Here is a 12,029-nt window from a genome sequence, read left to right as displayed (position 1 = left end):
AGAAAGGTTAAAGACTTTCCTCAAACATGTTTTAGCTTTTGGCTTAAAAATCCTAACATTTAGCCAAACTTTTCAAACTACTATTTACTGTTTTTTGATTGTTCAATATTTAGTCCGAGTGTTTTTCTATTTTTTATGTGTAAATATAGGAATGTTTGCCTCACTCTAAAAAGATATAAGTAAGTCCAGCAATGTGTTTATAAAAGATTTTTTATAACTTGGGGAAGTGAAAGTCGCTCAGTCATGTCCGACTCTTTGCAATGAAATTCTCCAGGCCAGAATACTGGAGTGGGTAGCCATTCCCTTCTCCAGGGAATCTTCCCAAGCCACAGATCGAACGCGGGTCTCCTGCATTGCAGGGGGATTCTTTACCAGCTGAGCTACCAAGGAAGCCCAACTTGGGGAAAGTATGTATTATAATGTAAAGTGTGCAGAAGAAGGAAACAATTATATATTTATGGAGAAAAGGCTACAGGAAATAGAAATGCTGAGTGTTAATAAAGTTGGGTGGACAGACTTGTTGCATGGTGCTCCCTTCTCTGATGAACAACAGATCTTCCCAGAAGTATTGCATCAGCTGGTGAGCTTTCTGCACTTGTTCTGAGGCAACGGCCCTGCATCCCTGATTCTTCAGGGAGAAGAACACTCATCTCCAGTTTCCTTTATGTAGATGCCTACGTTCCTGTGTATTTTCATTGTAGATTGGCAGTCCCCAACCTTTTTGGCACCAGGGACCAGTTTTATGGAAGACAGTTTTTCCGCAGAGGGAATAATTCTTACTTCTTTTATTCAGGATAATTCTTACTTCTTTTATTATTACATTGTGATATATAATGAAATATCCCACTCACCGTAATGCAGACTCAGTGGGAGCCCTGAGCTTGTTTTCCTGCGACTAGATGGTCCCATCTGGGGGTGATGGGAGACAGTGACATCCAAAGTGTGCTTGCTTATGTCCAGTTTACTCCGTAATCTCCTGTTTCGCAAAGATAGTATCCTATCTTTGCAGGAACGGAAGCAGGCTTTTCGGTGCTTTAATGGCAATCTCAGGATATTCTGCCTTCACTTCAATCCTAAACATATGGTGAGTTCAAGTTGTCTCATACATACCTCTAAGGCCACGGTTATTTGCTATCTCAAGCGGTAATGTGAGTGAAGGGGAGCGGCTGTAAATACAGATGAAGCTTTGCTTGCTTGCCCACTAGTCACTGTGCTGGTCTTTGGCTGGGGGGGTTATATTATTGATAGCTCTATATCCCCTGTTACAGATAGCTCACCTCAGCTGAACTGGTCGTATGGGTTGAAATCCCATTGTATGTGTTGAATTTCTGCCTTCACTCACTCCTGTTCTGTGATTTTAAACCACACTGTTAGATTTTTTTTTTTTAATATAAGACTTTCAACTTCCATTTGATAAATGCTTACACTTGACTTTTTTGTACAAAAATAAAAGCTTTTTGGACTTATCTGGCAAAATTCTATTACTTATTTCCCACATTCAGTTTCCTTGTGGTCTGCCTTAACACTTTAAAACAGAACGGCTGGTCTCCCTTCTGTGGTCTTTTTGTCTACCAGTGCTTTTATTGTTTGGGACAGTACACCCCACCCCCCAGCTTCACTCTGGTTAGTTTTCCAGGCTAACCACTTCACAGATGTTCCACCAAGTTCTCTTAATGTATTTATTTATGACTCTGCTGGGTCTCCGTTGCTGCACGGGCTTTCCTCTAGTTGTGATGAGCAGGGCTGCTCTCTCGTTGAGGTGAGCGGGGCTGCCGTTCACTGTGGCACACAGGCCTCTCCTCGCAGTGGCTTCTCTTGTTTCAGAGTGCAGGCTCTAGGCACCGGCTCAGGAGTTGGGCCTGGGCTCACTTGCTTCAAGGCATGTGGAATCTTCCCAGTCCAAGATCTAACCAGTGTCCCCTGCATTGGCAGGTGGGTTCCTATCCACTGTCCATCAGGGAAGTCCCCCAAATGGAAATTCTGTAATAGTTTGTATTCAGATTTTTTTTATTTTAGTTTTTTTCCCCATGCCTCATAGCATGTACTTGGGCTTCCCAGGTAACTCAGTGGTAAAGAATCTGCCTGCCAGCATAGGAGACGCAGGAGATATGGGTTTAATCCCTGAGTCGGGAATATCCCCTGGAGGAGGAAATGGCAACCCACTCCTGTATTCTTGACTGGAATATTCCACAGACGAGCCTGGTGGGCTAAAATCCATGAGGTCGCAAAGAGTCAGACAGGACTGAGAACATCCTGTGTGTGTGTGTTCCGAAAAATGAAGTGGGTCTGCTGTTTCAGGAAAAATGACTGCCAGCATTTGTTGCTGATGATAACAGTTCATGAGGTCGCAAAGAGTCACCAAAAAAGAAGACAGTGCACTGCATGTACTGGTGTTAATGAAAAAGAGCAGTTGTTGTAGCCATCAAGCAGATGGACTAGTATATGTGATGGTTAGGAAAAAGACAGATTTAAAAAATAACACATTCAACAATGCAATGAGTGGGATAATAGTATAGGATCGCTCACCAGACTGAGAGTTTCTTGTTGCCCTAGAGGCTTTCATCCACGTTCCTTAGTGCCCATCCCTGCACCCGGGACTAAGAAACTGTGCAGAGAAGGAATGAGTGAATGAGCCCTTCGTTGTAACCTTCATTTGCAGTGTTATCTCCTAGCTCTAGTGTCAGTCTTCAGGTCATTAAAGACGGCCTGTTAGTGTGTTTATAAGTACCTAGAAGTGAAGTTTTCATGAACTTAAATGCTGCATTTCAATTACAGGCGTCGGTTAGCAAGGTGAAAGTAACAGAACCATGGCTCAGTTTCCCACACCTTTTGGTGGTAAGTTTTCAAAGATTTTGTCTTTTTTTTAAAATCTACTTTGGAACTGTAGTTTTAAAAACTTAGTATTACGGCAGATTTCAATATTCACATAAGTAGAGGGAATAGTATAATCAACCCATCACTTAGTTTCAGTGATTATCAATCAACTTATGGTCAATATTGATTCACCTGGATTCTTTTGAGCACCTCGCATATATATCAGATCATTTCATCCACAAATATTTTAGTGGACATTTCTAAAAGGTAACACTTTTAAAGATATAACTATGATACTGTTACTACTCCAATGAAATTTATAGTAATTCCTTAATGTCCTCAACTATCGAGTCACTGTTAAAAATTTCCCTGATATTCCTTAGGTATTATTATTTTTTTTGTTACAGTTTGGTTCAACTCAGGATCTGAACAAGACACAGTGAAATTAGTTCATGTGTCTCTTTAGTTGCTTTGTTAGTGAACCACCCCCCTCCCCCCATCTCTGTTTTGTTTTGTTGTTTTCTTCAATTTATTTGTTTAGGTGACTGGGTCATTTATATTCTGTACTTTGGAAGACTGGATTTGAAGCATGGAATTTTTGTTTTGCTTTAGTTTATCTATTTGAAACATCAACCTGCACAAAATTTTCTTTTCAGGTAATCTTCCCTAAGATTATTAGGAAAGTGTTAAATGTTGGTTTCCCTTACTGACCATGTTTTGTTTTGTTTTAAAGAGATACAGTTGCCAAAGTATCTCTTGGCAACTGTCGCACCTGGTCCCCATGAAGAGAGTAAGGCAGCCCAAAGCCTCATTCCTGTGATCACATCAGGAAAAGTCTGTGGGATTCTTAGTGCAGAAATCTGCAATCTTTTCAAAACCATTCATGTTATTATTTTATTTTGTGTTTTGTCTTTGTCCCCCTTCTTAATCACTGAGCACATTTTTGTTTTGTTTGTTTGTTTGTTGGGGTTTGCTTTTACTCGGCGAATTTTGACAGGGCCGCAGATGCTGAGGACTGTAGGACCTGTGAGGGATCTGATCTGCCTGGCTCGCCCTCTTATCCCTGATGTCTGTCTCAGTGCCTGGCACATACAAAGCTTTCAGCAAGTACAGTTCCAGTGACGGAATGAATTGCTGCTCTGACTATCACTGTCATATCAGACCTGCCCCTTCATGTATTGTCTGTTCCCACCATTTGGGAAGACATCTGAACTTCTGAAAGCCTTTTTCCTATGTAATCAAGAGTTATTTTGGTGAATTCATGTGAGGAGACCTCGTACTAAAGGGGGCTCCCCTCGTGGCTCAGATGGTAAAGAATCTGCCTCCAATGCAGGAGACACGGGTTTGATCCCTCGGTCAGGCAGATCCCCTGGGGAAGGGAATGACTACCCACTCCAGTATTCTTGCCTGGAGAATCCCATGGACAGAGGAGCCTGGTGGAGCCCTAAAGTGAGGACAGTCTCAGAAATGAGGGGATATCTGGTCAGTCCAGGAGTTGAAACTGAAGAACTTAATCCTGTTTTCTCTGGTTTGTCATTGTTTTTTTTTTTTTTTCCAGGATACTTATTTCCCATTTTTAAAATCAGTTTCAGTGAATTATAATCTACATTCTATAAAAGTTACTGCAGTCTAGTATTTGAGTATTTTTATCATTCCAAAAAGATTTTAGTGGAATCAACTAGAATACTAATTTAGTGAAGCTCAATTTTTCCGTAACTTTCACAAAGAATGTATGTTAATGTCTTTTTTTTTTGCTTGCTTTACTCTTATTTTTCTCTTTTTTTTCCTTTAAGAAGTTATTTTATTGCAATATAGTTGATTTACAGTGTTGTGTTACTTGCTGCTGTACAGCAAAGTGAATCAGTTGCACATAGACTTACATCTACTATTTTTTTAGATTCTTTCCCCATTTAGGACATTGGAGAGTATTGAGTAGTTTCCAATGCTGTATAGTTCTTATTATTATCTATTATATACATAGTACTGTGTGTGTGGCTACTCTTAGTTTTCTAACTTTATATTCACAACTTCCAAGGACAAACAGATGGTAATTTATTAAATGGTTTATAATATACTGACCATATAAGTGCTGTGGAAACTGTGTGAGCACGTTGTTTTTCTTTTTTTGTTGAATAATTCCTTTGTCTTTTCTTTGGCTTGTAGGCAGCCTGGATATTTGGGCCATAACTGTAGAGGAAAGAGCAAAGCATGATCAACAGTTCCATAGTTTAAAGCCAATATCTGGATTTATTACTGGTAATTGGAGTCAGTATTTTGACATTTTTACTTACCATAGTGCATATATCTGTGGAAAATCTATTATGCAGAGTGAAGGTGGGCACCTATGACCAAAGATATACTTTACTTACTTTGACTTAGCCTGGATTCTGTATTTTCACAGTTACTTTTCCTCCAATGCACTCAAGCCTTTCTGCAGTTTTTAATGGATGCCAAGTCACTGTTTTAGGCATATCACTGGTGGGAATTGGTTAAATTAATGGATCACATTCTTTAAGTAATTGTAGCATTGGACTGTGGTCCTTGAGTAAAAACACTTCCTTAGTTCTGACCTTGAACTTGGCTTGAGAAACTTGAGTAAATTAAGAGAGATGAACATTTAAAAACATTTTGTTTATTACTGTGTCCTTAAAGATTCGTTTATACTTTGCCTTTTCTAGTTTCTTTCCTGTTTGATTACTTTTCAGAAATTAGCTTTAGAGAAAATGGAATCTAGATTTCTTGGAGACTTGTTTTTGTGTATGTTTTTCTCAGTTCTCTCTAACTTATTAATTCTTAGTCATTGATGTCACTCTTTTGATCATTGTTACTCATTCTCCATAAATATGTTAGCAGTACCAATAATTTGAAGTATAGGTAAATGGGGATAACAAAGAACTCTTGTAAAGTAGAAGTATGGGTCATCAGTTTCTTGGGGATTCCTGTAGGTACACTTTGTCATAATATGTAGCTGTTACCATTTTAATTACTAGCAGATTTATTAACATAGACAGTCTACCCTGACATAATGGTAGACATTTTTTTTAAGTGTTACATTCTAAAGTCAATGCTGATGTATTCATTTTATTGTTACTTATAAACTTATCATTTGGCTTTTAAAATGTATTAAGTTTGGTATTTACTAGATTATTAGGCTCTTTCATTTTTGTAATTTTGACATAGGAGTTTTTTGTCATCCACTATTTTCTTCTAAAACTTTATCCATTTAATTTACAGGTGATCAAGCTAGAAACTTTTTTTTTCAATCTGGGTTACCTCAGCCTGTTTTAGCACAGATATGGTAAGTTGGAGCTTCATATATATAGAAGGTTGTAAAAAAAATAGTTCAGTAATATCTAATCTTAATTTCTTAAATTATAGAAGGAAAACATGTATCTCTAGTCTGAAATATGCTTCCACCAGAGAAATACTTCTGGAAATTATCTTTCTGATATAGAACTTAAAAAAGAAAAAGTGGTGACATTTCCAAGATAACACTGTTGTAAATTTGACTTCCCAGTTGAGAAATCTGCGTTTTGATATTTTCTCACGAATTGTTTTGGCTTCATTCACATCACCTATACTCAACTGAGTGTCCCACATTTCTTGGTTTATAATGTGATGGTATTGCATCTTTCATTGAATAAAAGGCAAAGAAAATATTTGAGGCTGAATAGGGAAATAACCAATGAAAGAGTGAAAAAAAACAGTATTTATTACAATGTTATATAAGGTGAGCACATAATAAATATTGGTGAATCCCTTGATTAACTGGCACAAATAAGTACTCAGTCTTTTGAAACCGTTGGAAAGAGAGTGAATGAAAAAGAGTGGCCAGTATAGTTTTGGGTACTAGGTCTATGACTTTGGGAAACTATGGTGAATTCTTTGGCCAAGAGGCCATGTTTTCCTGCAATGGATGGTTCTTACAGTTGATTCTTCATTTCCCTGGGTCTCTTAGTGTTGTGGAGACAGCTTGCTGTAGTGAAAAGAACACATGATATGTAGTTTGCATCATCTGTACAACTATCTATCTTTATGGTTTGGAGCATGTATTTATTCTCTCCCTGTCAGCCTCAGTTTTCAAATCTAGAAAATGGGAAGATGCATATTTATTTATAGGAGTATTGAGTGGTTTAGCAGAGAAACTGTATACAAAGACCTTAGTGTGGGCCCTGGCACATTACAGGTCCTCAAAACAAAACTTCAGGAAGGTGCCTGCTGTCATCATCAGGGACTGGGGGTTCCACCTTGACTGAATTATCCAACTAATTGCTTGTCCCCTTAGTTCATTAACTTTAAAATATTTTTAATTTTATGGAAATTAATAAAGTTGACATAGTTCCTTATTGCCTTTAAGTGGAGTCTATAATACATAAGCCTGATTATAAGTGTCATCAGGATGTAAATGATTTACTGTGCTCTAACATAACAAAACTTCCATAGGAATTTATGTATTATTTGTGAGTGGATATATTTGAATTGAAACTAAATGATACCCAGATTCCTGTGCTTTTTTGGCGTCTGCTTTGTTTTCTTTCTCCTGGTTGTCAGCATATTGGCTGCCAGACTGTCCCTTTTAACTATTATACCCTTCTTGTACTAAGTTCTGATCTATTTGAAGCAGAAAATTCAAACAAGGTTTTTGAAATCAAGTAACAAGTAGAGAGGAAAACACACAAAGAGAGGTAGACAGACAGACAGAACACTCGTGTGTCTGTGAGCACAGGGTCACTGACATGTCAGTTAAGTGTGCTCAGTCACTTCAGGCGTGTCTGACTCTTTGCGACCCTGTGGACTGTAGCCCGCCAGGCTCCTCTGTCCATGGGATGCTCCAGGCAGGAATACTGGGGTAGATTGTCATGCCCCGCTCCAGGGGAGCTTCCCCACCCAGGGACTGAAGCTGCGTCTCTTAAATCTGCACTGCAGGCAGGAGACTGCACTGGCAGCCCTGGTAAGTGCCTAAGTCTAGATGGGAAAGACTTGTGGCATCTGCGTTAAACTTCTGCTTTGTGTTCTTGTGATTGTGTCTCATACAATCAGCCAAGGTCACTCACTAGACTCTTCTTTTTCCAGATTTAATTTCTTTCACTGAATTCTGCTCCTATACTGTATTTATAATCTGTGAAGGTTCATTCAAGAAGCAGTCTTGTGATGAATTACTGCAAGGAGATCTCACTTAACATTTGTTCACTCAGCAGTGGAAAACTATCTGTCAGACGTCTACTATGGACCAATGACTGTTGTATGTAGGTGCTGGGGACATAGCTATGAACAAAAGGGACACAAATGGTGCTTTCATAGAGATTGTAATCCAGTGGAAGGAGGTGGTCAATAACAGCATAAAAAATGTCACATGTTAATAAGTGTAATGGAGAAAAACAAAGTATTGTTTAATAAATTTCACTTCTTTCAATTAAGACAGCTAATTTTCCAGACTTTTTTTTTCTTTGGTGGAGGAATTGAGGTGGGGCATAGGGGAATTCCCTGGCAGTCCAGAGCTTACATCTCTGCACTTCCACTGCTGGGGGCCTGGGTTTGATTCCTGGTCAGGAAACTAAGATGCCACAAGCCAAAAATTAAAAAAGAACAAAACAAAACTGTTTTTTTTTGTTTGTTTGTTTCTATTTTGTTTACCAGAGTGCACTAAAGTAATTTTTGCCAACTTTTTCTTTTCATTGTGAAAAATTGTATTAACATGAAGATAATGAGTTGGCAGACTTAGGTTAAATCCAAAATGTTTTTTATCTTTCTTTTCTGACATTTTTTTAAATTTGTGATGGCTTATTTTAGTTTCATCAAGAATTACTACTAGGGGGAAGAGACAAAAAAAAACACTTACACCCTTGTTGGGACTTCCATGTGGTCCAGCGGCTAAGCTTCCACATTGTCAATGCAGGGGGCTGGGGTCTGACCCCTGGCTGGGGAACTGGAGCCCACATGCTACAACTAAGACCCCTCCTAGCCAAAGAAAAACCCCCAAATCAAAAAAACACACCTCTAAGCATCTTTTCCCCTGAGAAATAGCTTTGAAAGCTCATTGTAAATTTTATGAGGCACAGATGTCCTGCTAAGCTGCTGGAATGGTGTGATGCAGTGTGTGAGGAAGATCTGTCTTTTAGCACCGGCTTCTTCAGGGCTTCCCAGGTGGCTCAGTGGGTAAAGAATCCACCTGCCAAGTCAGGAGACTCCTGAGGCGCAGGCTTGATCGCTGGGTCGGGAAGATCCCCTGGAGGAGGAAATGGCAACCCACTCCAGTATTCTTGCCTGGAGAATCCCATGGACAGAGGAGCCTGGCAGGCTACAGTCCTTGGGGTAGCAAAGAGCCAGACACAACTGAGCGGCTGAGCACACACAGTACAGTTGCCTATTCCCTTTGTAAGCCTGAGCAGTACTTCACCTCTTCATATTTTGGTTTTTAAGTTTATAAATGACAGCTGACCTGATGAAGTAGGTTTCCTCCCTGTCTTTGATACTAATCTTGTGTTCTCATGTGGTTTTTCTGTTGGGGTCAAAGGGAAGCCCCTGCCCCTTTTGGTAGAGGAGCGGGTTTGTGTCTATAGAGTTTTAGGCAGTCCCTGTGCCACTCCTATGGAAAAGAAGAAAATTTTTGTATTGTGAATTAGGAACTTTTTCTAGTTTCTCTTTCTCTTTGCGCCTTTCTTTCTTTGCTCTAGACCACAGTTGAAATGTAGAAGTGATGGGGACTGCTGGGGAATATCTCTTAGAATTCATGTAGAAACTGTACTCCAGTTATTTATGAGCTTTGGAACTGTAACCTACTAACTTTGGAGATACGTATCTGTCCAGTCCAGTTTCTAATTAAGAATACAGGAAATCCTGAATTCTCCCTCAGAGGATGGAGTCAAGTCAGTGTGTTTAAAGCCAAATTATAACAGTAACCAAAGATGATTGATCTGCCTAGAAATTGTCTTACTACCAAGGAGCTGAAAGGAAACCCACCAATATCTTCTTATCTTTTGGCGACTTAAATGCTTAACATGGTTCCAACCTTAGGCTGGTGTGGAGACAGCAAAGAACAAGGCAGAGGGCAATGGACAAGAGCCTTGAATAGAAGAAAGGTAGAAGGAAGACAAAGTGGTTGAATGAGGGCTTTGGAATCAGAGGCAGTAGGGGCTGTGGAAAGTGGAGATAGAAGCTCTTAAGGAGAGAAGTGAGGGGAAGAGAGGGAGCCCTGCTTGGAAATGGCCCCGAGAGAGGAGGAGGAAGCCAGAGGCAGAAATTAGGGGCAGGCATCAGGGCAGTCACTCCTTAGGATACCATCTTAGGAACCTCTGAGCATATGTCAGGAGGGCCTTCAGCCCCCAGGAAGATCAGTTTGCTAAAGTCCCTGGCCCCACCCCAGAAGTCATCCAGGACATTCCTGAGTCTTCACCATCTCAGTTCATGTTCGTGAGCATCTCTCCAGCTGGTGGGAGCCATGCCTGATTGCTCTCCGTTTGTTACCCTGCACAGCGTATACTTTTGACTCTGTTACAGACTGTATCCCCAATCTGGCCCCTGACTTTCTGTCTCCTCTGCTACCATCCTGATTTGTCACAGTGGGCCGAATAACTGTGCCCACGATCTGACCATCCTGACTGGAGTCTCTCTTTCACACTTGTCCCTTTAGATTCCACTCTCCAAGCAACAACCCAACAATCTTTCAAAAAGGTAAATCCCCGAACTGCCACTCCCCCGCCCCCCCGCCCCCCGCCCCCCACCCCCCGCCTGCCAAAAGGTAAATCCATTTAAAACTCTTCACTGACAAGAAAACCCAAAGTCGTTACCAAGGCCATAGGGCCATGTGAACTGGGCTCTTGGCTGTTTCCCTTTTATTTTGTACCATTTCCTGCTTAATTTTTTGCACTCCGGTTTCACTGACCTTCTTTCTGTTCTTTAAATGCCTCAGGGTCATTGCACTTGGCATTTCCTCTCTCTGTCTTGCAGCTCTTCTAGATCCTTACGTATCTGGCTGATGACCCATCAGGTTTCAATTCATGGGTCACCTTCCCTGAGAAGGGCTTCCTGAGCACTTGCCTAAAGTACTTCCCTCTCAGTTTTGGATGGACATGTACACAGGGCTGCGTTTAAAATGGATAACCAGCAAGAACCTACTGTATAGCACAGAGAATCCTGCTCAATGTGGTGTGTCAGCCTGAATGGGAGGAGAGTTTGGGGAAGAATGGATAGATGTATATGCATGGCTGAGTTCCTTGGCTGGTCACCTGAAACTATCACAGCATTGTTTCTTAATCAGCTATACTCCGATACAAAATAAAAAGTTTTAAAGGCAAAAAAAATAAAATTTTCCCTCTCCCCACCTGCTCCTGCCAACATCTTCTCTTTCCCATTACTTTGCTTTATTTCTTTTTTTTTTTTTTAAAGATTTTTTGATGTGAACCAGTCTTTATTGAATTTGTTATAATATTGCTTCAGTTTTATGTTTTGGTGGCTTGTTTTGGCCACGAGGTATGTAGAATCTTAGGTCCCCAACCAGGTATCGAACCCACACCCACTGTCTTGAAAGGCAAAGTCCTAACCGCTGGATCACCAGCGAAGTCCCCTTATTTCTTAATAGCACTTATCAATATGTTGTGTAATTTGACTGGTTTTCTTAAGAAGTGTCTGCTTACACTGAAATAAGGGCAGGAACTTTGTTGTAAGCCTCGTTCCTGAATAGAGACCTTAGTAAGTGATCTTTTAAAAAGATATTTGTTGGGAAATTCCCTGGCGGTCTAGTGGTTAGGGCTCCGCACTTTCACTGAGGTGACCTGAGTTCAATCCCTAGTTGGGGAACTAAGATCTCACAAGCTGTGCTGCAAAGCCAAAAAATTTTGTTGTTGTTGGGTGAATAAACAAAGAGATTGTGAGTGACTGGACCAGATTAATCTGGACGGGGGAGGTGAGCAGCCTGCGATGAGCCTTTGTGGGTGAGGTGGCCTCCTAAAGGAGCTGTCTGATGCAGTGAATGAGATGGAGCGGAGACAGGTCCTTCTTTCCCCTGAATCGTGTGATACAGACAAGGTAAGTTTCAGAAGGGCTACACGCGGGTCCACCGCAAACCCCAACCTATTCAGTGGCATTCAAGGTTACCTCATAGTTCTTTTGTTTACAGACTGAGGATATATGAAGTGCTGTGTTCAAAAGTTACTTGAATAAGTTTTTTTCCTATGTGGACATTTACTCATTCAAAATACTACTAGGTTTATTTGTGT

General features: G+C 40.4%; 1 protein-coding gene across 6 annotated transcripts in view; it reads left to right on the top strand.

Annotated features, from left to right (window-relative positions):
- ITSN1 (intersectin 1) overlaps positions 1-12,029 on the top strand; it is a 242,598-nt gene that overhangs the window by 68,520 nt on the left and 162,049 nt on the right. For all 6 annotated transcript variants that reach the window (XM_069548934.1, XM_069548931.1, XM_069548932.1 and 3 more), the window contains exons 2-4: positions 2,776-2,835; positions 4,978-5,070; positions 6,049-6,112. In XM_069548934.1, coding sequence (XP_069405035.1) covers positions 2,808-2,835; positions 4,978-5,070; positions 6,049-6,112 — 185 coding nt within the window. In that variant the 5' untranslated portion in view covers positions 2,776-2,807. The remainder of the gene's footprint in view (positions 1-2,775; positions 2,836-4,977; positions 5,071-6,048; positions 6,113-12,029) is intronic.

Source organism: Ovis canadensis, chromosome 1 (assembly GCF_042477335.2).
Source record: "Ovis canadensis isolate MfBH-ARS-UI-01 breed Bighorn chromosome 1, ARS-UI_OviCan_v2, whole genome shotgun sequence".
Classification (NCBI taxonomy): Eukaryota; Metazoa; Chordata; class Mammalia; order Artiodactyla; family Bovidae; genus Ovis; species Ovis canadensis.
The sequence above is the reverse complement of the archived record's forward strand: the minus strand, read 5'-3'. Positions and strand labels throughout refer to the sequence as shown.